Source organism: Ambystoma mexicanum, chromosome 9 (genome assembly GCF_040938575.1).
Source record: "Ambystoma mexicanum isolate Mex_15411 chromosome 9, UKY_AmexF1_1, whole genome shotgun sequence".
In the NCBI taxonomy this organism is placed as follows: domain Eukaryota; kingdom Metazoa; phylum Chordata; class Amphibia; order Caudata; family Ambystomatidae; genus Ambystoma; species Ambystoma mexicanum.
Window position 1 is genome coordinate 61,180,545 of NC_090931.1, and position 24,364 is coordinate 61,204,908.

A 24,364-nucleotide genomic window follows, 5' to 3' on the forward strand; every position below is an offset into this window, starting at 1 on the left:
GCCGGCTTGGCAGCGGCCCTGGACTACAGCCGGTCTGGCAGCGGCCCTGGACTACAGCCGGTCTGGCAGCGGCCCTGGACTACAGCCGGTCTGGCAGCGGCCCTGGACTACAGCCGGTCTGGCAGCGGCCCTGGACTACAGGCAGACTGGCAGCGGCCCTGGACTACAGGCAGACTGGCAGCGGCCCTGGACTACAGCCGGTCTGGCAGCGGCCCTGGACTACAGCCGGTCTGGCAGCGGCCCTGGACGGACTACAGTGACTTGGAACATTCATGTGAACTACAAGAGTCCATGTAATACCAACATGGCAACTGGTGTTCTCATTTAACAAACAGGCAAAACCGGGACATTGCAGCATTTAGAAATACAGTATTTTGTTTTTTGGTAACCGTTTGCAGGTTTAGGCACCTGTGCATGTGCGTGAATTGTGACCCTTGCTTGCGGTCAGCAGTTGGAGGAGGATAATGAACGGGGCAGTTGTAATGTCACAGTAAGAGCATTATATACGTGATAAAGCACCCTTACTCGATGTGGGACGGTCATTGCGAGTCACCCTGGAGTTTCCTGGCCATATAGAGGCATGAGGTCACATACTGAATCCAACTCCAGGGTATTTGTTCTTCAAAATATACGGGTGTCTTCCACCTCAACATGATCCCCTATTTTCACTCCTGTTAGAGTAATGCAGCTTTGTCTGCCTGTGTAACACCTTCCTAATATCTTCTCCCTCCCAATTGCTTTTTTCTTCCCTTCCTATTTTCACATTTAATTCATTTTCCTTTTTTCATTATCCAATTGAATCCTCCTCTGCTCCCAGGACACCCGTCCATGCAGTCGGTTCCTTTGGTATCGCGAACGAGAGGTGATGGCGGTCTTCTTTTTTACTCCCAAATGAGTTTCGGCTATTGTCATCGTGCTTAGAAGCAGGAGAGGTCTCACATAAAAGGATATATACACGCATGACAATGTTCGGAGAGAGAGAGAACGGTACTGGGTCTACTGCTCGATACTACAACTGCTCGTCATTAAGTGGTTGCCCCTTTCGACCGGTCCAACTGATCGACCGACCAATTAATGACGAGCAGAGACGCCCCCAACCTACAAGGCGACGGTGGGGCTGGGATGGGTTGAAGGAGGTGTGCTTGCAAGAGGGGGTTGGCGTGACAGGTGTGACGGCAAACAGGCGAGTATATAGGGCAAGTACTTGATCCAGCACTTGGGTAGTGGGTGACCGAGTCCTGGTCGAGCAATGGGGGTGGTGGGAAAGGTAGGTAACAGGAGGGACCCACCTGAAAAGAAGAGAACAGAGCGGATATTGGGGTGGGGGGCTGGGGAGGCGTGGAGGAGGGAAAAAGGTATAAGGGAGGGTGTAGGGATTCATTTTTGGGAGGGGTTGTGCAGTTGCATATGTCGACCACGTGGGGTCTACCAATATGGAACTTCTAATAGGGATTAATAGGGGGAGAGCAGTTGCGGTCAAGCAAAAGAGACCCTCCAGCAGGTTGTAGTCTATAGACACACACCCCAATGAATAATGAACCTTAGTTTTGTTCAACAAGCTTAGAGGATATCTTGGGGAATCACTTGCAAAGCTCACTTTGCGTTGGTCCCTCCCATGCTTTCAACTTTACCCCACTCAACCTCCTTTCCTGCAAATTGGAAAAACCTCAGAATAAGCTTTTTAAAAGTTTTTAAACTGGGTGTCAATTGATTCTGCGAGGTAGACATTTGAAGCCTCTGAAAATTGCTTGTTGCTACGGATGATTGCTTTGTACCCTAAATCTAAAGGGGTCGGCCACTGGAAATGCGGATTTCTATGCAATGCTGATCTGTGGTTAAATCGCATGAAAACATTCCGTGGATTATAGATTTCACGAAATTAAGAAAAGGGAACCCGCCAACACTTCAAAACATCAAAGCATGCAAGAAAGCTAACCCGGGGACTATGTTCCTATGAAATAATGTTGACATTTACAAAGTCCCCAACATTCAGCCCCAGAACCCCGAGAAGGAGTTATAGGAACACACACCAATACGTATTCCCTTTTACAGTATGTTTTGTGATGGAATTGACAGAAATCAAGTAATTCCAGGATTTTGAAAAACACAATTAAACACCCCTATTAAGCCTGCATACTCGGTACTTCCTTCCTTCTAACCCTGAAGATATTTATGAAATTGGTTTGACAACCCTTTGCCTACAAGCTGAGCGTAAGGCCCTTTGGATAACATGCATGCAATGGATTGGGATGCAGAATAACTCTGACACCAAATAATCAAACCAACTCTGGAAGATGGCTATTTTTACTGTTTTAATATCAATTGTCTAAAACAGGGAGTTACAACGGACATTCGCTCGAGCTCTCAGTACATTTCACCTAATGCATACTAGAAATTCGTCATACATGACATCATACTACGTGGCAAATGAGAAAAACCTATGAGGGGTTGTGATAGGCTCAAGGAGAATATCGAAGTATACTTTCTATAAGGGGTGGGATTGTGATTGGATGTCTACTGTCAGGTGGACAACTCATGCCGACCTCTAAAACATGTCATCTTCAACACTATTAAGTACACAGTAGGTCAATGGTCTTCAAACTATAAGGCCCTTTGTCATACGGCCCTCTAGAATTGGTTGGCACGCTCGTGCCATGTCTGGAACATTCGGTTCACTTAGCAGCACGTAAGCTCAGACCCAGGTGCCAGGAGGTGGGCTTGACTTTATCTTCCTACCTAATTAGCCCATCATCTCTCATCACCCATGCCTTCTGCCATGAAGATTGTCTTTTAACTTGGTCTTGCAGAGTATTCTTGTCTCTGGGAATATAAGGGAGTGCAAGCACGCACTATCGTTATTCTAGAACTCCACACTCAACTCTATTTCCATCTTTGGCTCACGTGACAGGAGACCACGATTTGGTCCATTTTGTAGCATTTAAATGTCTTAAATGAATAAAACTTGGCACGCGTGGTGTTCTTTCTTTGCACCTTAACAATGGATGATTCAGCTTCTTACGTTCATTGCCTTCAAGAATAGATAACCAGCCTTGGCTGCTTCAGCTTTGGTACCAGGCCAGACAGCCTCGCAATTTGTTTGCACAATCTCAGCTAATTATTTGATGCGCCACAGTTCTCGGCTTTTCCTCTCCATGGGTCCCGGCTTACTAAATTCATGACACCGATGACCAGTTTCTATACAATGGTGGCTTCGCCTGCAGTCTATTAGCTACATATAGCCAGCTTCTCTGATCACTTAGTCTACTTGCGTTACAACATCTGTACAGTTATTGAACTGCTTGAATTTTCTGCAGTGCGTAACACACGTACAATCTTCTTTTCGCATATGAAAGTTAACTCGATTCTTAACTTCGTCATCAGTTTCTATAAGGTCTCTTAGAATTCTCTTCAGCCAATATTCTCAGGGAGACACGCTTGTCTATCGTGACGTCACCAACACCTCTTTTTCATATTACTAAGGGGAATTCCTCCCTCAGATTGTCGTCTGTTTGGGGAATACATTTGGTAGGGCTTTCTCAGTGAGTACCTTCTTTTGAATATTCGCTGTGGTATGGTCACAACTGCTGGTGTCAAGCATGGCACAATCTCAGGCTTCCAACATACAGGTATGGGGGCGGGACTTCCTGGAGAGGCATTCATCTGCTCCTCTACAAAGCACTACTAGTCTTAGAAGCCAGTGTCTCTGAATTGAGCGCCAGACACTTCTGCGACAGAGGACCCTGAGCTTTTTTTTTTTAAATGGAATGGGCAGAGACAAGCTTCTGCTAAATCCATGTGATTTTTCCAAAGTACTGTACATAAAACGTATCTATACAATTCCTATCCCCTACTGTGAGAACCCTGAAGGGGTCTCACCCTCTAGTCCCCGGAGATCTGTCATCCAGGTGGCCAGGACACAGCCAGCACTATTGGATCCAGTTCCTGCGGGTGTACCAGTGGGGGAGGATCACCTGGATGGAGGGGTCTTCGGGGAGTGGAAGTGGGACACCGATGGGTGAGACGCGGTACCCCTTTGCTTGGAACACCTTTTTCCCATCCTACCCCGTAGGATACTTAAAAGGGCTTCCCCCCCTTTCCGACATGAACACTTTCTTACACAGTGAAAGACAACGGACTAAGACCAGAGCCGTTTACTTGACTTGTCCAAACACAAGGGTCAGGCTGAGTAAGGCAATTGACAACTACACACACCTGACAGCCCTTTCCTTTACCCACAGGGATAAAAGGCAGAGCACAAGAGCACATTTTGAGCAAGGGCAACCGCACGAGGAGCCAGCTATTCCAGGAAAGCAGTTCAAACAGATAAGAAAGACAGCAAGGAGGACGAATGACGAGCCTTTGCCCTTTTTGACCCAAGCCCACAAAGCGTCTGTGAAACCTATCATAAGACCAGGAACTACAGCTGACGTGTGGCGTAACAGATATCTATGGTGCACAGGACCCTCCCACACTGATAACCAAGGCGGGGAGGTGCGCTTGCTACAATGGTACCATCCTTGACTCCAGAGACAAGACACAAGGAGAGCAGCACAGCTGGTGAGTCGGACGGAGAACCAATTATAAAAAAAGGACGGTGTTGAGAGAAGGTTGCAAAAGAACTTGTGTGCTAGTGAACCTTTTAAAGCCCATGGGAAAGACCAGCTGCAGAATGGTCCGGTGCCACATGGGCGTCCATTCGAAGGTCTTTGGCCTGTCTTCCCTTTTCTCGTGAATATTATAGTAACAGGCGGACGTAGGAAAGGCCAGGCAATAGAGTTTAGGTGGTCATACAAGGGTTGAGCCAAAATCCCTTGTACAATTGAAAGTCATGAACCCGTTAACAAAGTTTTGACATTGTGGCGTTTGTGCCGGAATGAGGTAAACGCTCTGCGAACGATGAATGTGTGAAGCCTGACTGGGGGCTAAGAGAAAGCCTGACCTGGGGCTGGGAGAAGCTAAGGGAAGTGAATCCCGCAAGGTGTTGCAACTAAAGGAACTGTGTTAAACGGGCAAATGTTACCCCCGACTGAGGGATGCCCACGAATGTAAGCAAAACATAACACCCCGTAAACATTGTGTCGACAAGCGTGAACCCGGCTGAGGGATGTCCACAATGAATGGTTGTTTAAAAAGGTATGGAGACTCTTGAATGTTACAAGGTGCTTATATCTTGAAAGAAAGGCTATAGTGAACCTTACTGAGGGAGGCCAATGTTGCAAAAGGTTCGGAGCCCAGTTGAGGGGGATCCATGGGTGAAGGGGAATCGCCCTACGGGAGGATTACTGAAAGGAACTTTTTGTTTGTTGTTTATAGTACATTGGGCCCTCTGTGGCAAGAGACTTGATGTAAAAGAGACTTGGCCACATAAGGCCCTGATATTTGTGAAACGAACTGTAACCCTGTGCTGGAGAAGCCCAGGAGTGTGCTGTGCTCGAGAGTCACGCCTTGTCCCGTGCTAAAAAACATGGGGAAGGCAAACCCAGTTATCCCATCCTTACTTATAATTTTTTGAACACCTTTCTTTTCTGGTGAACATTATCCTACACTATTTTGTAACTTAGCGGTAAGCATTGGCAATCGTTTTTTTTTTTTAGTATAGGCCCTTTTTATTGAAAAGACGCCTTATTATTATTTGATGGTCGTAGCTTGCTCCCATCTTAGATTTATGTTTAGATTAGGCATTTTTCTCACTCATTTATACAGTTTAATAAACACCCTTGAACTGGGATCACTTGTGTGTCTTTACTGTTGCCACCATGATCTCCTTACACTACTCAAAGTTGGTTCTACATGATCTACATCTGAAGAATGATAAGCAGAGTTGGCCATGCTAAGATTCAAACCTGCGACCTGCAGATCTCACACACACCTGAGCCGCGAGCACTCAACCCGCTGAGCTAGGGTACTGGCTTTACCTGAACTCACCTGATAAAACCAGGTCCCTTGTAGAATGGCCAAACTGGCGCGAAAGAGTTCCAGCACAATGTTGTCCCTCAGGAAAATCTCCATAAAGATTGTGACGGCCCCACCAAACACTGCAAAGAGGAGCAGGGAGTGGATGTGTTGGTCCAGTGCTGGCCGGTTGTGGATGTGAAAATAGAAGAGGAACCCTAGATAAAGAGGGGAAATGTTGAACACATCAGCCAAGGGAGGAAATAGTCTTCTTAGCAGGTGCACTCCTTAATAGCCCCCCTCCCCCCACCTCCCTTCGTGCAGAAACATACAACAACTAAATGAACAGCCACTTGGAGGAAAACAGGCCACATTTGAATGCGCAAAATATATTTTTTTAGTTAAGCAATTTTTATTAAGCTTTGTCATGAATAAATACAGAATATAATGATAAACAGTTAATCAACAATGCAAGATAAAAATGTGAGTTGAGTTAACAATTAAAAAAAGGCACAACGTAGTGTGTCAAGGTTACAATAAATGAAGAAATTCACTAAATGCAAAACTCCAACATCACAATTCATTGAAGCAGTATATCAGAAATATAAACCTAAAAGGAGCAACTAGATGGCCCCATAACCCGAGAGAGTCAAAGCCATAACTGAGCTCCCTCGAGGCAAGGCCCAGGCCCAGACAGACTTCGGAATTCTATCAAGAACATGTCGCCATACTAGCACCCAGATTTCTAGAGGTCTGGTCCGAGGCACTCCGCGAGTCCATCCGCCCCGCTTCAATGCACGAGGCAATTATAACAGTTCCTCTCAAACCTGGTAAGCCTAGCGACTAATGCGGGCCCTATAGGCCCCTCTTGCTTATGCACCTAGACACGAATATACTTGCCAAGACCCTCGGCAACAGATTCCTCCCTATTATGCAGTACCTCGTCCACGAGGACCAAAGTGGTTTTGGATCTGGTCGCTCGACGACCCTTAATACTAGAAGCCTCTTCAATGTCCTGTCAAGAATAGACCAGGGGGTTGAGGCAGTTGCGGTCACGCTGGACGCACAGAAAGCCTTTGATATGGTCTTGTGGCAATATATGTGGACCGTCCCGGAGAAAATGGGGATTGGCCCAAGAATGATCCAATACATTAAGACACTATACACTTGCCCCACCGCCAGAGTCTTGGTCAACTCCTTGACCTCGCATTCCTTTGAGTTACAGAGGGGTACGCGCCAGGGTTGTCCCTTTTCCCCTATCCTCTTTGCACTGGTCATTGAGTCGATGGCAGACTACGTCAGGGCACGACATTCCTGAAGGGGCATATGTCTTGCCGATCCCCCTGATATAATATTGCTGTATGCGGATGATGTCCTATTGTATATCAAAGACCTATCTACTCATCTTGACCCCATATTGAGAGACATAATCAAAGTAGGCACCTTCTCTGGCTTCACCATCAATTATACGAAATCCAAGATATTCCCCCTCACCAGCGCAACCCAACGGCTGACTTGTGAATACCTCCTTCACTGGTCACCTGACGGTATCAAATACCTGGGGGTCCAGGTAGCGCTATCTAGACCCGCCTTGATCACTAATAATTACACCGCCGGTGCGAAATACTTTGAATCTAAACTGACCAAGTGGCATGCCCTGCCGCTGTCTTTGGCCGGTAGACTCCAGTTGATTAAGATGGTCCTTGTCCCCAAACTGCTATACATTTTCGGAAATGTACCCATTTGGCCGGGGCAGAAATATTTTGAGGAATTACATGCAATGGGCTCTCAATTCCTGTGGCATGCAGGGGCGGTTCGAAAGAAATGGCAACATATGGCCTTGCCCTACGAGAGAGGGGGGGATTAGCGGGTCCCGACTTGTCCCTATACTGGGTAGCGGCCCAAGCTCGATTTGCTGCATACTGGTATAAATATCCCACTGCCACGCCCCCCACCCCCCATGTCAAGCTGGAAAAACTGGCCACGGCTGCGGTCAACACTATGACCCTGATCCTTCAACATAAATACCCAATTGTCTCCCCGGCTGACATCATTGCGTCCACTCTAGCGGCGTGGAGACGCCTTCTTGACCTCACATCCACTCCACACCCTTACTATAAATGGCTCCCCATATGGTGCTTCCCCGGGCTGGAACCTACTCACCACAAACACCTCTCTCAACTCTTGGCAGGCCTGAGGTACCACGCGTTGACAGATCTATTCCCAGAGGGGAAGTTTATTACCCCACAGACATGGTGCCCCCGGCCATACAGGCTCGGCTCTGGAAATGTTACAGTATTACAGACTCCGAGCCACAGTCCTTGGCATGTGGTCATCAATCCCAGAGGAACCCCCAGATACCCCTGAGGTACAATACATTGCCAACTCCAGCAACAGTCGCAGAATAGTCTCCTCTCTATATAAAATCCTGCTAACCAGGCTCCAAGATATGGCCCCCAGATCTTGTTGTGCCTGGGCCGACGAACTTGGTCTGGATATCGCAGATGACTTGTGGAGGAGGATGTGTTCCCACACAAGTAAGGTTTCCCTAAATTCCAGATATCGATGCATGCAGCATAAAATATTGAATAGAGTGTACTACACCCCACATAGACTCTACAAGATCTCCCGTGACTGCATACAGGCCTACCCGAGATGCCGGGCCGAGAACGTAGACCATGCGCACATGTTCTGGTCGTGCTCTGCACTGAACGCATTCTGGGGGGGGATGTTCTTGATGCACTCTCTGAAATTGTGGGTACGGTAATTGGCCCAGGCCTGCTGGCATTATTGTTTGGTATCTGGAGAGGCGATGAGATTAAGAAAATGGCTAGATTTCTGAATGTGGGGAGCATGGTGGCCAAGAAATGTATACTGCAGTGTTGGAAACGCCCCTCCCCTCCTACTTTCAAAATGTGGCTCTCAACCCTCACCTGGACACAATCATGTGAAGAGGAACGCATTGCATCTGTACCTGCACAGTCTCGCGCCAGGAATGTTTGGACTGCCTTCTACAGCTACCTTAATAAAGAGACTGATGAGGACTCGACCACAGTAACATCTCCACCCTAATAAACAAGTTGCGTACTATTGTGATAAATGCCTACCTCTTGCCTGATGAAGACGATACTAATGACTGCCATTGTATATGTTGTATTATGTATGTCTGTAGCAATGCTAACATACTCAAAGCGTGTAACTGCCTAAACTCTAAATTGACAAGGTGGGTCCTGGGAGTCTCTCTGCCAGACATTAGTCCTGGTTATGAGAGACTTACCCAGAGTCTGTATCTCACTATCTTTCACAGAGAAGAAATATTCCAAACATATCAGTCTTTGTCCTGCCCTGGGGCAGTCCAGCACCGACTAGCGCCGCCGTCCACATCACGGATAGAAAATGAGCGCTGAAACAATTTCTAGAAAATCCCAAACTGAATTTGATAGAATGCATTCGGCCTGCATCAGAACCAAATGTTAAAATTAACTTTGCAAAAAGTTTGAGAAACGTGGAATTTCTAATGGAGGCCTTTCAAGCAGTACTTTCGGGATGTCTAGGTTGGGTGGCTCACAAGGGTAAAAAAGAAAATAGTGTCCCTTCGTCCTCTTATTTACTTACTCTATTTAGGCAACTGGAGAATGCAATGACGACCTTATTGAGGCAACTGGAGAATGCAATGACGACCTTATTGAGGCAACTGGAGAATGCAATGACGACCTTATTGAGGCAACTGGAGAATGCAATGACGACCTTATTGAGGCAACTGGAGAATGCAATGACGACCTTATTGAGGCAACTGGAGAATGCAATGACGACCTTATTGAGAAGTGTCTTCCATGTTAACGTCCCCCTCCCCCCCATTCAATTAAACTCCTCGTTTCTCGCCTCATAAGGGACCCCAGATAAGCACAGCACATTAAACCAACTAGGTGACTTGTGCAGGCCTGTGCCCATTGCTGTGCTTCGCCCATCGTCTCTGCTTTGGGTGGCCAGCAGTACTTACCTTCCACAAACACTGCTAGGCTCAGGGCCAGGCGGTCCAGACCCTTGGGTACTTTGAGCGGAGAATAGACCAGGATGTCCACGACCCCGGAGATGAAGAAGAACAAGTACATGGTGGAGTGCTGCCAGTTCATGAGCTTCACCCACTCCTTGCTCTCACGGTTGTACAGGTGCATGTGTGGTCCATCAGGCACAAACTGCTCGGCCAAGATCCCTACACAATAGCACACAAAAGAGGATTAGCAAAGCACACAATGGTGGACCACGTCCATCAGCCCCTCTCAAGTCAGGAATGCAATACATCTACAAAGACTAAAAAGTAAACAACCATTGCTGAGTTATAATCAAATGCACTGTTTTTTTGTGAGCTCACAATTGTTAGATGAACGTGGTGCTATAAACCTCAGTTGAATCAAAATATATATACATTCTTGAAGGAGGTCTGTGCTTGGAGGACAGAGAATGCACAGAAGCATCCTTACCCAGATACCTGTCTTCCCCCTTTTAGCTCCCCCCCAAACCAGCCTCTTCCACGAAAGAAGAGGAAACAATATCTCCAGAAATGGGAACCTCAGACCCCAATGGAGCCAAAGATGTTGCAGCCGTTTTATCTTCTCATCCAAATCGTGAACCTACCTGGATCAGAGAAGAAGGCACATGGTTCCACGCACTTTAATGTTAGGGCGAGTTTTGTGAAAAATGAAATGAGCACCAAGCCCAATGTGCATGATCTACTTAGGAATTCAACCACACAAATCTTTGATGAAATGACGATTTGTCCTATTAGATGTGTAGTCATTCTTGTGTTCCAAAAAGCAGCCAGGAACCCTCATTGTTGCAGTTCGTCCCCACCCATTCCTCGTAAGAATATTTAGAAAGAGTAGAATGGGATGGTACCAGAGAGGCTAACATTTCAAGATGGACAAACAGAAAATATTTGCATTTTAGGTTTTGATAATTTGTTGTGCAATTTACGTATAGAGTGATTATTCAAAATTAACATGACAACATTTTAACAATGAGCCAGTTTACAATTCTAGCAAAATTAAAAATCACATTTTTTTTCCTAATGGCTTCTTAAATTTAAAAAAAGAAGAAAATAAAATCTTCCCTGTCTTCATTTAGGTTGCTTCTGGTGACGCTGTGCTCAGCAATAGCTAGGGTGGCACTAGCAAACCCAGAAATCATGCACCCAACAGTGGGCAAAGAGAGCAAGCACGGTATAGCAGACTGCCCCTGGGTGGTAGCAGTGCGCGGTATAAGTCAACATAACTACTAGGCACAGCAAGTTCCTACAATCGTTTCTGAGGCCCAAAACCTGGTGAAGCAGGATGAGGGGCGAGAAAGGTCATCAGATTGGACTGCTAGGGGCAGTCGAAATAAATGTCCACAACACACGTGTAGTCAATAGTCACAAGTGTGCTGGGATGCCTCTCGATTTTCTCCCATTGTGAATACCGCTTGGGAACTCTTAAGCATTTAAGCACTTCAGCACGGGCCAGTTCGTTGTGGAAGCAGTCCAGTTCTCCAATGAAACAGATTGGGGTTCATTGAAAGTGAAGAACAAAGTTTTTGTCCAATAACAAGATGTCAATTTCACAAAAGGATTTCAAAGGTTATATGTATTGATGTCGATTGATATTGATATTTTATTTCTATTGCGCTCGTACACAAGTGTTTCAGAGCGCGACAAGGCAAGGGAGGGGAAGAGGGGAGAACAAAACAAGGATCTTACTAGGCCCAGTGACATTGAGAACGTGCAATTGCATGGGGGAGGGAAAAAGGGGGAAAGTGCATGGAACGGGGGAGAAATGTAAAGTGCGAAGAAAAGGAGAAACAGATAAATAATAATAATTAAATACTAAAGGCAAAAACAGTGGTAGTGCAGCCAGCAATTGGCAAGTGCTAGGTTTAAGGCAGCAGGCAGGGTGGTACTGATAAGTGCAGGAAGAAAAGGAGGATGGCTGTAGGGGTACAGATACAGACCCCAGTGTAAGGGGTGGCCCGGAGGCAGTGCAAGAGGGTGGTTGGATGAGCAGGTACCTGGGCTCAGAGGACAGAGGGTGCCCAGGTGCACGGTGCCAAGAGAGTTCAGATCAGCAGGGGAGAGGGGGAGCGAAGGCAGAAGAAAGGAGGAAGGTCTTGAGGTGCTTCCAGAACCAGAGATGGTTCTCCTCACGTTTTAGAGTGGCAGGGAGGCTGTTCCAGAGAGAGGCCCGAGCTGAAGACAGATCTACCCCCAGCTCGTTTCTTAGAAAAACGACTGACCCTGAGGGAGTTCGAGGTAGACGAGTGAAGCGCTCGAGAGGGGAAGTATTTGCGGAGGGATAGCTGAAGGTATTTTGGACCCAGGCCCCAGAAAGCCTTGTGGTCAATGCAGAGGGTTATGAATTCAATCCTTGCATCCACTGGGAGCCAATGGTTAGATTTCAGAGCTGAGCGATACGATCCCAGGGCTTGAGGCCAAGGACAAGTCTCGCAGTCCTGTTCTGGATTAGTTGCAGAGGGCGGAGAGTAAAGGCAGGTAGATTTAGAAAGAGGCTGTTACAATAGTCCAACCTGGAGAGAACCAGAGCTTGGGAGACAGTGAGCTTCTGGGGGAAGGAGAGGAAAGGGAAGAGTACCTCTGAGGAGGTGCAGTAGGAAGTTTGACTTTTTAGAGACATCAGAGATGTGGGCAGAGAAGGAAAGTGTGGAGTCAAAGATGACCCCGAGTATCTTAGCCTCGTAGGTGGGGGTAGGAGGAGGGCTAAGGGAGGCCAGCCAGAGAGTGAGGGGAAAGGATGGTGAAGGTGTGCCGATGAGGAGGATCTCCGTCTTGCTGGCATTCAGAAAAAGATAATTGGCGGCACACCAATCTTGAATGGCAGTTAGGCATGTACGTGAACTCTCCCCCTTTCCAACATACATTGACATCACAACGTTGCTCATTAACACCCACTGGGTTGTAATCAATATTGTAGATCACATTTTCTAAGATCCTCTCTTCCTGAATTCATATGCCCTGCTGAGCCGCACAGGCCACCCTTTCCCTTTCATAAACTGCCTCTCCCTGATGCAGAGTGGGAACCTGAGCACGAGCGTTTGAGAAAACAAGAGGACTTTGAACATTACACTTTGAATTCCCGGAATCAGGGAGCTATGTGTGTTGCCCTCACAATGCTTAATGAAAAATGACCACATTCTCTAAATCAAAGATCTCAATCATACACGCTACAGCCTTCGTTGTCATTTTTAAAGGTCATCTTAATGTTTGCCTGCTCAAATAAAATGGCTTCTCTGACTTTCACTCATAGAAGAGGAGTGTTCTAAGGGAGGTGGTTGGGGCTGTGGGGAGCACAAGCATGGTATTGGGTGGGGAGACGGGTCAGTGAGGAGATGATTAACTCAGGAATGTATGTGCTTTGTTCCTGTGCGATAAAAACACAGTTTAAAGAGTGTTGCACAGGGATTCAGTATACCTTGAATAAAGGTAAGGCCCATTGTTTCATGTGACGTCAACACACTCTTTGTAAAATCTTCTCAAGAGAACAAAGCATTGGAAATGCCTATCGGCTCCTACAGGGAAGGTCTTATGCATGCACCCAAAGCATTGATTGAACTCTGGGAAAACTGGTGGTGTTCATACATCACACTCCAGAGGCAAGAGGCTCAAGCACAAGGGGAAGGAGGTTCTAGTTACTTTACAGGAATAACAGGAGGAAATAATGCTATAGCCAGGGGGTAAAGGGGTCATTGAGGATGCTAAGACATTGGAGCGGTTATCACCAATTGTGCTAGTGTGCAAAGGCGATGGCAACATCCTTAGTAGCATGCTTATGAACAGAAGATGTTTAAAGAGCAATGTATAGGTGGATAACCATAATTTGCCAAAAATTAGTGAAAAGGTAAGTACTTTGAGATATGCAACAATGTTCTTGATTTCAGTGTGTCTGCTGATCACCAGGTGGCCTTGCATCCGCAGTGGTTTACAATTGCTGCATCTGTGATGCCTGAAAACCGTAAGAGACCGACGCTCGGTTTGGCATCATGAACGTCTTAATTCTAAATATGCTTTCCATGTTAAAAAAAAGGGGTGCAGTACATCAATAACCTCCTTGAAGACATTTCAATGTTCTCTATTCAGCTAGAGGAGCTTGTGAGCCATCATAATTAGATACTGGCTATTTCACGAACCCTTAAAAAGGGTAAAGTTGCATATTCAAAAGAGAAGACAAGTACTTATGGGACTACATTTCAGAGTCTTGAGTTCGGCCAAGGAGCTACTTCATGGAATTAGTAGATAACACTGGGCAGCTCATTGTTAAAGAGTGGCGATTACCTTTCTTGTACTAATGGCAGGGGTCTGCAACCTATGGCTAGAAATATGTTTCAGACTATGATCCCTATGGGGCCTAACCATGGACTATGCTGTCTAGCGATGATGGTATTTGTAGCCCAAAACATCTGGGGATGTTACAGTCCTCCAGCTTATGGGAATTCGAGTTTATTGACCACTTTGCTGGTAGAAAGGAATTGTCATGTGAAGAAGAGTGTGGGCTTCATCGGCCTGAAGTCGGGGTCAAAGGAACAGTTCAGAGGGGTGTCTTCTTGTGCCTCCGGAATAAAAGAGGGCATTGGATGGATTTCTCCTGGTCCCCCGTCCAACAAGCAAACAAGGGGTAACAAATAGTAATACTTCTTAAGAGACAACATAAGCAAATCCAAAGGAAGGATTTCAGACCAAGAGAACGTTCTCCTTAAATTCAGACCAAAACCCCAAAATAAAGTGCTCCGTCTAAGAGTCTAAGCAATCTAGGCTCCCTCCTGGTAATCAGCTGGAGCAGCGACAGCCAGTGATTTATTTAGATTTTCTAATTGGAGGGACGTAAACATGTCACATGGATATGCGGGAGACACTGGGCATAGCTGGAAAGCTTGAACCAAACAAGTGGATTTTAGGGAGGGGAAAAGGGGGGAGGCAGGTGGTGCTCCTCTTGAGAAAATGAGGGCTAGTTACCCTCCTTTAGCCTCAGCCACTTTCATTGTTCCTTGGGAGCCCACCGGCATTTCTATACCTTCTTGTTTGTAAGACCGAGCCTCCATCTGAACTCAGTTACCTTCTTATCACCTCACCTCACCACATGCTAGTACCTTCTTCCATTGATCACGCCAGTCCACCAGTGTGAGGAATTCGACCATCCGCACGGTGGGTGTACTTTCACCCGTTTTATTTAACATTTTAAAATTAAATTGCATGATGGGAGATCAACCTCTGGAATGTTTGTGCGGCTAATCCACACAGATGTACCTATGCTCACTGCACGACATACGCATAGAACCGTGTATTCTGGATGGACACAATCCTGCAGGTGCAGTCGCCCCCGTCATATTTATTTGGGATGCGACAGAAGGAGTTCATCAAGCCTCTCCAGAAGGGGAGGACCAAACATTCCCCCTGCCATGGCCAGCCTCATTAACTAACAAAGGCTCCAAGGATCTGCTATGTCCTTTTTTTAGGCTCTGCATCTGGTGGCAGCGATTAACATTAAACCAGGCCCACATGGGGCCTGGATGCAGAAGATAACAAAGGAGACAGGAAACCGCAACAACCTTTTCAATACTACTGTGTCAACCTGAAGCCAGCTCCCGCCCTCAATATCAAATGACAATGAGCCTTTGTGTCTTGGACTTGTTGCTTAGAGTAGTCCTCCCCGCAGGGGGACCCCATTTATAAGGATGAGAAAGTGGTTTGCAGTAGCCAGGGAGTCTGGTCTCGCAGCAGCTTCAAGGGAGACTTGCCGCTTCAATCAGGAACTGCAGAGAGCGTCATTAACCAGAGAGACCCTTTGATCCACAACAGACAGGAAGAAGGGTGGGACTTAGTATTACATACATGTTTTCACCCCTTTACCTTTTCTGTTGCAAAGCACACTGGTTATGACCTCACGCATACAGGAGATGGTTGGTGGGGACCTAAGATTGCACCAATCACTATGGCCCATTTGGCTTTAAAAGAGGGCTGAGCCCCTCTTTTGGCTGATCATCTGAAGACTTTGCAAGGAGTAGCAAGAAGAACTCATCATTGGACCCTGGCAGAAGGTACAGTGTGCCTTACAGCTTCCGCAAGTGAAGGAAGGCCAGGACCTCTAAAGAGGGAAGCATTATCCCTCCCCTAAACATCTCCCAGGGAACAGAGGGAGATAGTGAATCCAGAGGACCCTCCAGCTGTTCCACAACCCGTACCCAACCAGCACACATCATGCCCAGCTACGCTCTGCAGCAAGCTTCCGAGGTGGGAAGTGCCAGAAGGTCCCTGAACCTGAAACCAAGGACAAGGCAGATTCCTGGAACACACTCCTCAGCTTTGGCCCGTCCGTCTTAAAGGACAACACAAGCCCATTGAAGAAGCTGTAAGAAATGCCTCGACAAGCACCTACCGCTGTCCTCCTTAAAGAACATTTCTGAGCCAGTCGAGTTCCTTGAGCTGCAACCGACTGCAATGCTGAACGTTGTCAAGCCGCAGTTGCTTAAAGACATCCAAGACGTCTCAACCAGTGCTTCAGAACAGTCGATCAGCACCGAGACAAACATTCCTGACCCAGAGCCGCCATGTAGGCCTGCCTCCAGCCATTCGTCCAGCTTCGCTCTTCGAACTGTCTTGCTGCCCGATACCTGCAGCTGACTCCCAACTTAGACTCTGTCACAGAAGTTTGCAAAGCACCCTGAAGTTGACTCGACCCAGTCAAGCACCAAGAACACCTACAGCGCAAGGTACATGGTGGTTATGCCCCCCTGGTCCTTCCCAGAAGGCCACTAGAGACATTTTAAGACCCCTTGCTCCCTTTGTACTGAAGCCAAGTAACCTCAAACTGTTGCGATTAATTACCATACCAACTACCCTACTGTCAGTATCCAGAGTGCATCCGTTTGCCTTCTTTGAAACAGTCTGTCCTTTGCATTCCTTTACAGGGGGGGCTGTATTTCATAGTGTTGCTAAAACTGTTTGCTGTGATATAAATAAAGTAGATTTGCCTGGACAGTCCCCTTTGCCATTAGGTAATAATTGTAGATTCACTGTATAGCAACTAACCAACGATCCACAACCTTTTGGAGATGAGCCTACTGTTCCGTCCACGTTACCAAAATTGGACAAGGAGGTTTATAATTTGCTTGGGTTTCCAATCTGTTTGGCTCCCTTCTGGTGTACCAGAGGTGTGGGGCTGATTAGTGGTTTAGAAATGGATATTCACCCCTAGACCACTTGTGCCGTGGAAGTTGATTTGTCACAACCAGATTGGGAAATTCCCTCATCAGTAGTCGGAGCCAGAAGAGCAGAAAGGAGCGATTGCTGTAGACATCAGTTTCCAGTGGCACAGGATCTCGATTCTGATGAGTTGTGCCATCTTGGCGAGACCTCAGTGAAGAGTGGATGGCAAAGAAAGTTTAAGAAATCGCACTGGAGAGGAGTGAGCCATGGAAGATGGACCAAGAAGGCAAGTTTGGCGGTGCGTTCACAGTAATGGAGGCATCCTGGCCTCTGGAACTTCCCAGGTGGGGAGAGGCATAACCAGAATGATTGCCCGAGGTCCTGTGGTGACGATCCTTGGGTCACTTTGGAAGTCCACAGGCTTCTGGAAGTGAAGGGGCACCTGCTTCGGTGTCTGGTGATGCAGGAAGGTCAGGGGCTTCAGGGAGACTATGCCTTTGAGCTGGAGCTGTGATGCAAGTGCCCTCACCCGATCAGGGAGAAGAAGCCCCATTGTGGATTCCTTCTCATCTTTGGAGCAGCAGACCTTCACCTCTGGACCATGTGTGACATCAAAGGGTGCTGGCGCAGAGCATTGGTCCTTCCTCAAGCCAAAGGTCTTCCAGAGCGCAGATTCAGAGAGCCAACTGTGGACAAGGCAAGTGGGCAAGGGGCTCTGCTTTTATCCCTGTTCCCTGTTTGGAACCAGTGAGTGAGCACTGCACCCAATAACACTCGACAGATAATTCAAACATAGGGGTGGTCGGCCAATGGTAAACCTGTGCATTCTGGAACGGTCACTCAGACAAAGGAGTGAATCCACACTGTCCCAGACTTGCATCTGCCAGTCAGCTTTAAAGTGTTCGAAATGTATGGAATTGTTCATTCATTTCCCTTCATTGGTCCTGATCTATGTTGCATCCCATGATTGAGGTTTGGCACTTAAAGCTATGCTGGACCCAGTGTCTCTGCCCCTTCATTGAATTCCATGGCTCCCTCAGCTCTAGTGCAACCATCACTGCATGGGGTGTAATAAAAGAGCAGTGCATGGGCGCAACAGTCAAGGAGCAAGATCTTGGTGCAACAAATGAGTGATATGTGGGCGCAGTAGTCACAGAGCAACAAAATAGTAATATATGGGTACAACAGTCAAAGAGCAACATCTGGGCGCAACAGTCAAGGAGCAAGATATGGACACAACAGCCAAGGAGCAAGATATGGACACAACAGCCAAGGAGCAGATATGTGGGCGCAACAGTCAAGGAGCAGTGTATGGGCACAACAGTTAAGGAGCTGTGTATGGGCACAACAGTCAAGGAGCAGTGTGTAGAGGAGGAGCCAAATGCCTCCAATTTATGGCAAGTTTTTGCTATAAAAAAGATGTTTTTTCATGTGATGTGTTGAGATTATGCTGTGAGACGTCTGTTGTACTCCCCGTTTTAGATAATTGAAAATAAAGTTCTTGTTTGCCAACTTCCTGAGTTGGTCTGGTTATTGGTGTGAGAGCTATTCTGCATCCCCATCCATGTAATGATGCGATTCCTCATTTAAAAAGGACCCAACAGTTCTCGTGGTAGCATGTCGGATGGTTCAGACGAATTCCCTCCTGGTTTCCACAGGCGCTTCGCGGATGGAAGGCGAAAGTGGTCGATTGGAGAGGGTAGCCAATACTGAAGGCTTCGAGCAGAACGAGTGAATAGTGAGTAGACTGAGGGAAATGGCAAATTGTGGGGATGGGATTGTGCTGGTTTAGAGAAGCAACGGGTAGTTAGAAAAGTAACAGGGGTGATTATAAAAGAATAAACGAAGAGCATTTTACAAGAGAAAGCCCAGGATTCCCAACTCAAGGAGTTTTAGAATAACTCACCTCACACCCCATTGGGGGTAAAAATAGGCGACGCATAAACAGGTTTATGTTAGGAGACGAGTATTTTTAGGGGCAAGACGGAGAAACGGAGTACCGTGGTTTAAATTTAAAAGTTGACTAAGCCTGTCCATTTGTTTGTATTTACTTTAAAAAGGGTGTCAAAGAATGACAAAAATAATTTATGTAAAGTTGAAGTAGAGATAAAAGTTATTGGGCCTCATTACGAGTCCGGCGGAAACCGTGCCGGAAAAACTGGCAAGTAGCCCCCGGACCCGTAGTGATTTACCGGCACCTGACTTGCCGGAATAACCGGGGTATTACAACCCTGGCAGTCCGGTAAGTCAGGCGCCGGTAAAATGTTGATCCCCATTCCTGTGGAGTCCCGTAGGACTAACCATGGTCCCATAGGACTCAACGGGAATGGGGACCACGGAAGCACTGTTAACGGTGCCGGTGCTTCCGTGAAAGTCGACTGGCGGGTGCCGTTCTGACTGCCAGGATCAGACCTGGTGGGCGGAACGGCACCCGCCAGCAGACTGGTAGTTTGCCGGTCTGGAAACAACAGTGCTGGTAAGCTTATCGGCACCGTTGCTTCCGGACCGGCAAACTTTTAATGAGGCCCATTGTTTATTTTTGGTCATTGTCGGCGCCGACCAAGAAGTAGGCTGAGGTTATTGGAAAACAGACAAGCAGCGAGTGTTGGAGCGTGCTCATATTTGTTGTTTTTTATAACTATCTGTGTAAATGACGGTAAGAATTGACAGTCAATTGAGACTCGTCACAATGGGAGATATTACTCCACTGATGCACCTGTGTAAAACACTGTCAAAACACATGCCTAAGCTCAAACAGTATAGTGCACAGCAGATAAAATGTTCATGCCATGGCGACAAGGGGGATCGCTGTCGACGGCAGTATTGCAACACATGACCACATGCTTGCACGCTGCGTACACGGGGAAGAAATTGGAAAAGAGGTTAGCAATTTTAGAGCTCTGGAAAATGTACCAAGAGGAGAGATGAGATCCACCGCCTGAGGAGTGGATGCTTACTCAGTGTAGGAAGGAAGGTATTGAGCCTTCTGCTCCTCTTATCTCACCTGAAGTGAATGGCGATAGTACAGAAGACGTATGATTGTATCCATTAAAAAGGAACTAAAGGCTGCAACAGGATATAGTAATCCAATATATGAACCGCCTGCTTATAGCAGTGACAACAGTCCAGAAGAGACCAGAAGGAAAGAGGAGATCTTTAAGATCATACAGAATAAAGAGGAGAAAAGTGAGCAACCAAATATGACAACAGATATAGGACGGGAGATTAAGAGATGGAAAGGAGAGAAGGATAAAGCTGATGAGGTAACGCTCGTACAGAATGAATGGGTGGGAGGACCGATATTGCTCAAGCTTGATGGGAAAAGCATCGAGGAGGTTAGGCAAAGGCAAGATTAAGACAAACAGGACAGAAAAGACAGGGAACGAGAAAGAGACTGAAAGAAGATGAACATAAGAGAAAGACCAGGCAGAGGCGAGAACAGATGCATCACGAGGAGCAGCAAAAGAAAGAAGAAAGGGCGGAGGAGCAAATTAAGAGTGACAACAGGTAGAGAGCAATCGAAGAACGAGATAGGCAAGACAGGAAGAGAGAAGAGGAAGAAGTGCAGAAATTAAGAGATAAAAGGATACAGAGACAAAAGGAAGAAGAGCGTAGAGCGAACGAAAGAAGAGGAGAGACAAGAAGAGGAAAGAGTTAGATCGGAAGCGAGAAAGTGAAGAGAATTAGATGAAGAATTGAAACAAAAAAGGAGGCAGTGGGAGCGCAACATTGATCGCATTCAAAAGGAGTTGATGGAACCAAGTCCAGCCATATCATCGGGGAACAGAGGAGTTTCTTCTGTTAAAGGAGGCAAGACTGGGGCCATCTAGTATAGCCCTAGAAGGGAATTTGACACAGGCTTTATATATCCTATCTCCGATGATCCCTATCAAGACTTGAAAGAAGGTAGAAAATCGGGAAGCCAAGGGATGGGAGATCAGTCCCTGGTCTTCCAATCACAACGCAAAGAAAGAGACCTGTGTAGTCTCGAGCATAGAGCCTTGTGCTTAGACAGGCTGTCTTTAGATAAAGGTCAAAGGGATGAGAGTCAGACTAGCTGTGGGCTAGATATGTTGGACAAAGAGAGAGCGACACCTTCTGTGGCGAAGAGGGAGGAGGTGCATGCGGTCCCGAGGGATGTCTGCAGACAGACAAGGAAGTGAGATGGTCCGATTTAGAGCAACCCAAGGATTGGACGCCAGATCCTGTAGCATATCCAGAGCGTCCTAGAGGACAATCGTACAGCGAGAAAGGAGAGACACTGCCATATGTGAGCATATTGAAGTCTTTGCTAGGTAGAAGGCGATCTGGAACCATTGTCCCCACTATGGATAGGCAAATAATGGGAGCCGATTGTGGGTTGGGATTCACACAGTGCCATTTATTGGAGAAGGGAGGGGCCAGACCGCAGTATATTCCTTGGCAACAAATGGATAAGGATAGTTTAAGGTGTAAACTTCCTAGGTTGATGGCGATGCAGGGAAAATTGATTCATGAATTACAGAAAATGACAAGGGGAAATACATTGGCAATAGGGGACATTAAGGGTCTCCTAGCACCAATTCTGGGTGAAAGAGCTGATGACATTTGGACGAAAGCAGGCTATTCAAGTGTCACGGCACAGAACACAGCGCACAATGGAGCGCGGTTTAATAATTACAATGGAGCGCGGTTTAATAATTGTAGAGCAGATGTCTGGAGAACCCTCGGGGTGCAGTATCTTGACACATCAGATAAGGGTGCAATTCTGACACGCAAGATGAAAGAAGATGAAGATCCGCGTGTTTACATTCAGGACATTCAGGAATGGTGGACTCTTGAAACTCGAGAGCCCTCGGGGAAAACAATTACAGTATTTTACCACATTTTATGTCGGCAGTTGTCCGATCCAGTACAAAGGCAACTCAAGAAATTAGTGGGAATGGAAGCGAAGCCATGGGCAGAGATACAGTTGGCTACAGTGCATCACTGTCGGTTGTTACAGGAGCAAAACAGGAAGAAGAAAGATGCTAGAAAACTTGAGGAAGCCAAATTAGTTCAGAAGAAATTGTCAAAGTATGCCATAGAAGGGGCGTTATTGACAAGCAGAGAAGGACTGGGAATACAGTAAACCGTGGGCACGTCTCAGGCGAATAATCAGCGCCAAATGACCAATGAGGGAATGGGTTTGTGCCACGAGGCAGAGGAATGGGCTACAAGGAAGGGTTGGTTTTTCAGAATATCCAAGATGGTTTCTGGAATATGTAGTGTGATAATCAGAACGTGCAGGGAGGATTTAACCAAGGGGGACTAGTCAGAAGAGCTCCTCTTATATGTTGGACTTGTGGGATGACAGAGCACATTGCGCGTGTATGCGGGAGCCAAGGGTATGTACAGAATGGGTAATTCTCAAGAGTGGGGACAGCTTATCCTCCAGCATATAGCTCACAAGCTAGGGATGGGTCTGGCCAAGATCAGAGAGTGTATCGAGCTCAAGCGCTGCAAATGCAACAGGCATTGCAGCCACAGCAAGCACCATTGAATCCACAGCAAGAGCAGTCACAGCCATGCACCCATGCAGATGCAGCAGAACGCAAACACGGGACAACTATTATTGACACCTAGAATAGGGGGCGTCACTGTAGTGGGAGTGTGGGGGTTGGGGGAGTCCCTTCACAGGTACAGGGGAATCCATGTATACACAATAGGACAGCTCACCGGGCGACTTGTGTCAGTACTATCAGTGACATCTGACCCCCCCAAGAGGAACCAAGGGTTGATATGACTATAGGAGGCACATATATTCTTTTCCAGTAGACACTGGGGATACTCGTTCATGTATACGAGAGGGAAAATACCCAATGTCGGGGATTGGCATGAATGCTCAAGAATTTTCTGGAGCTACAAGTCGAGTTCCTTTTACTAACTAACTGCCAGTCTCCATTGGAGAGTGTGACATGTCTGTTCCATTATTGTATTCAAGAAAGACATCAGTTAATATTTTAGGATGAGTTTTAATGAAGAAGCTTAACATGACTATTTCTTTTACTGATGAAGGCATAGTGTGCTGTACTCCAGGGATACTTTATTTGAATGTGGGCGAGTTTATATTGGCATTTACAGGGCAATTGCCTCTGCGAGGAATGCCACTGGAACCAGAAGTCTTTCTTTATGGGGTACCCGGCGTAGTGGGAAAGGTTATAAGAATACCTGATGAATTCTTGTTCAGGCCACAGATACCCATGGACGAAGAGGGGGGACAGACAATTCCACTAGAGTTAAATGCAGCCATAGTGCGAGGGGAAATGGCAATGCTTGAAGAAACAGATGACGAGGGCAGGCCATGGTGAACAGCGATTGCCATTGGGGGAAGGGTGTAGACTGAATGATGTCACCGACGATGATATGTTTAAGGATGATCAAATTGATGGTGAAGTAATATTCGAGATGAGTATTACATATTGGATTGGAATAGAGAAAAGAGAGGTCCCACAGGGAATGGTGATAGTGCGATAGCGTCCAGCATTTTCTGATGAGGACTTGGAAAAGATGCCAAGCACTCTATGGACTACAGGCCCCTATGACGTAGGCCTATTGAAAGGGGTAGGGGAGGTCAAGATAAAGTTGAAGCCAGGAGCAATTTTACCTCAAGAAAGACAGTACCCAATGTCTCGAGGAAGGAGGAAGGGATTTTTAAGACTATTTCAGCACTGATGTAACAAGGAATTCTGGTACTGCCAGAATTATCGTGCAATACAGCAGTTTATCTGATCAAGAAATCAAAGAGGTGTGGGGAGGTTGTGGAGATTCATACAAGACATGAGACCGATTAACCAGATTGTAGAGGCAGAGTTTCCCTTAGTTCCTAATTCAGTGACGATACTATGCAGTATCCCAGTAGAGTCGAGATATTTCACAGTGATTGGCTTGAAAAATGCATTTTTATCAATCCCGTTGCATGAGGACTCACAAGACTTTACTTCCTTTTCATTCTGCCAGATCGTCTGAAACATATGAGGGTGCCCCAATGGTACTGTGAGTCCCCATCAATCTTTAAAAGGGTCCTTTAGATGGACCTAGGCAATATTGATGTGAAGAGCATTGTGATACAGTATGTAGATAGCATTCTGATTTTTAGCACTACAGAAGATGAATGCAGACAAGATTCAGTTAATGACTGTTCTAGCAGACAAGGGATAAAAAGGTAGACAATGAGAAGTTACAGTATTGCCAAGAAGAGGAATTGTACATAGGCCAGTTGATTTCACATGAGGGGAAAAAGGGTCACACCTGAGAGAGCTGAGG

General features: G+C 46.6%; 1 protein-coding gene across 5 annotated transcripts in view; it reads right to left on the reverse strand.

Annotated features, from left to right (window-relative positions):
• TMEM45B (transmembrane protein 45B) overlaps positions 1-24,364 on the reverse strand; it is a 251,561-nt gene that overhangs the window by 37,463 nt on the left and 189,734 nt on the right. For all 5 annotated transcript variants that reach the window (XM_069614151.1, XM_069614154.1, XM_069614153.1 and 2 more), the window contains exons 3-4: positions 9,893-10,105; positions 5,926-6,110 (exon numbers count right to left, since the gene is read on the reverse strand). In XM_069614151.1, coding sequence (XP_069470252.1) covers positions 5,926-6,110; positions 9,893-10,105 — 398 coding nt within the window. The remainder of the gene's footprint in view (positions 1-5,925; positions 6,111-9,892; positions 10,106-24,364) is intronic.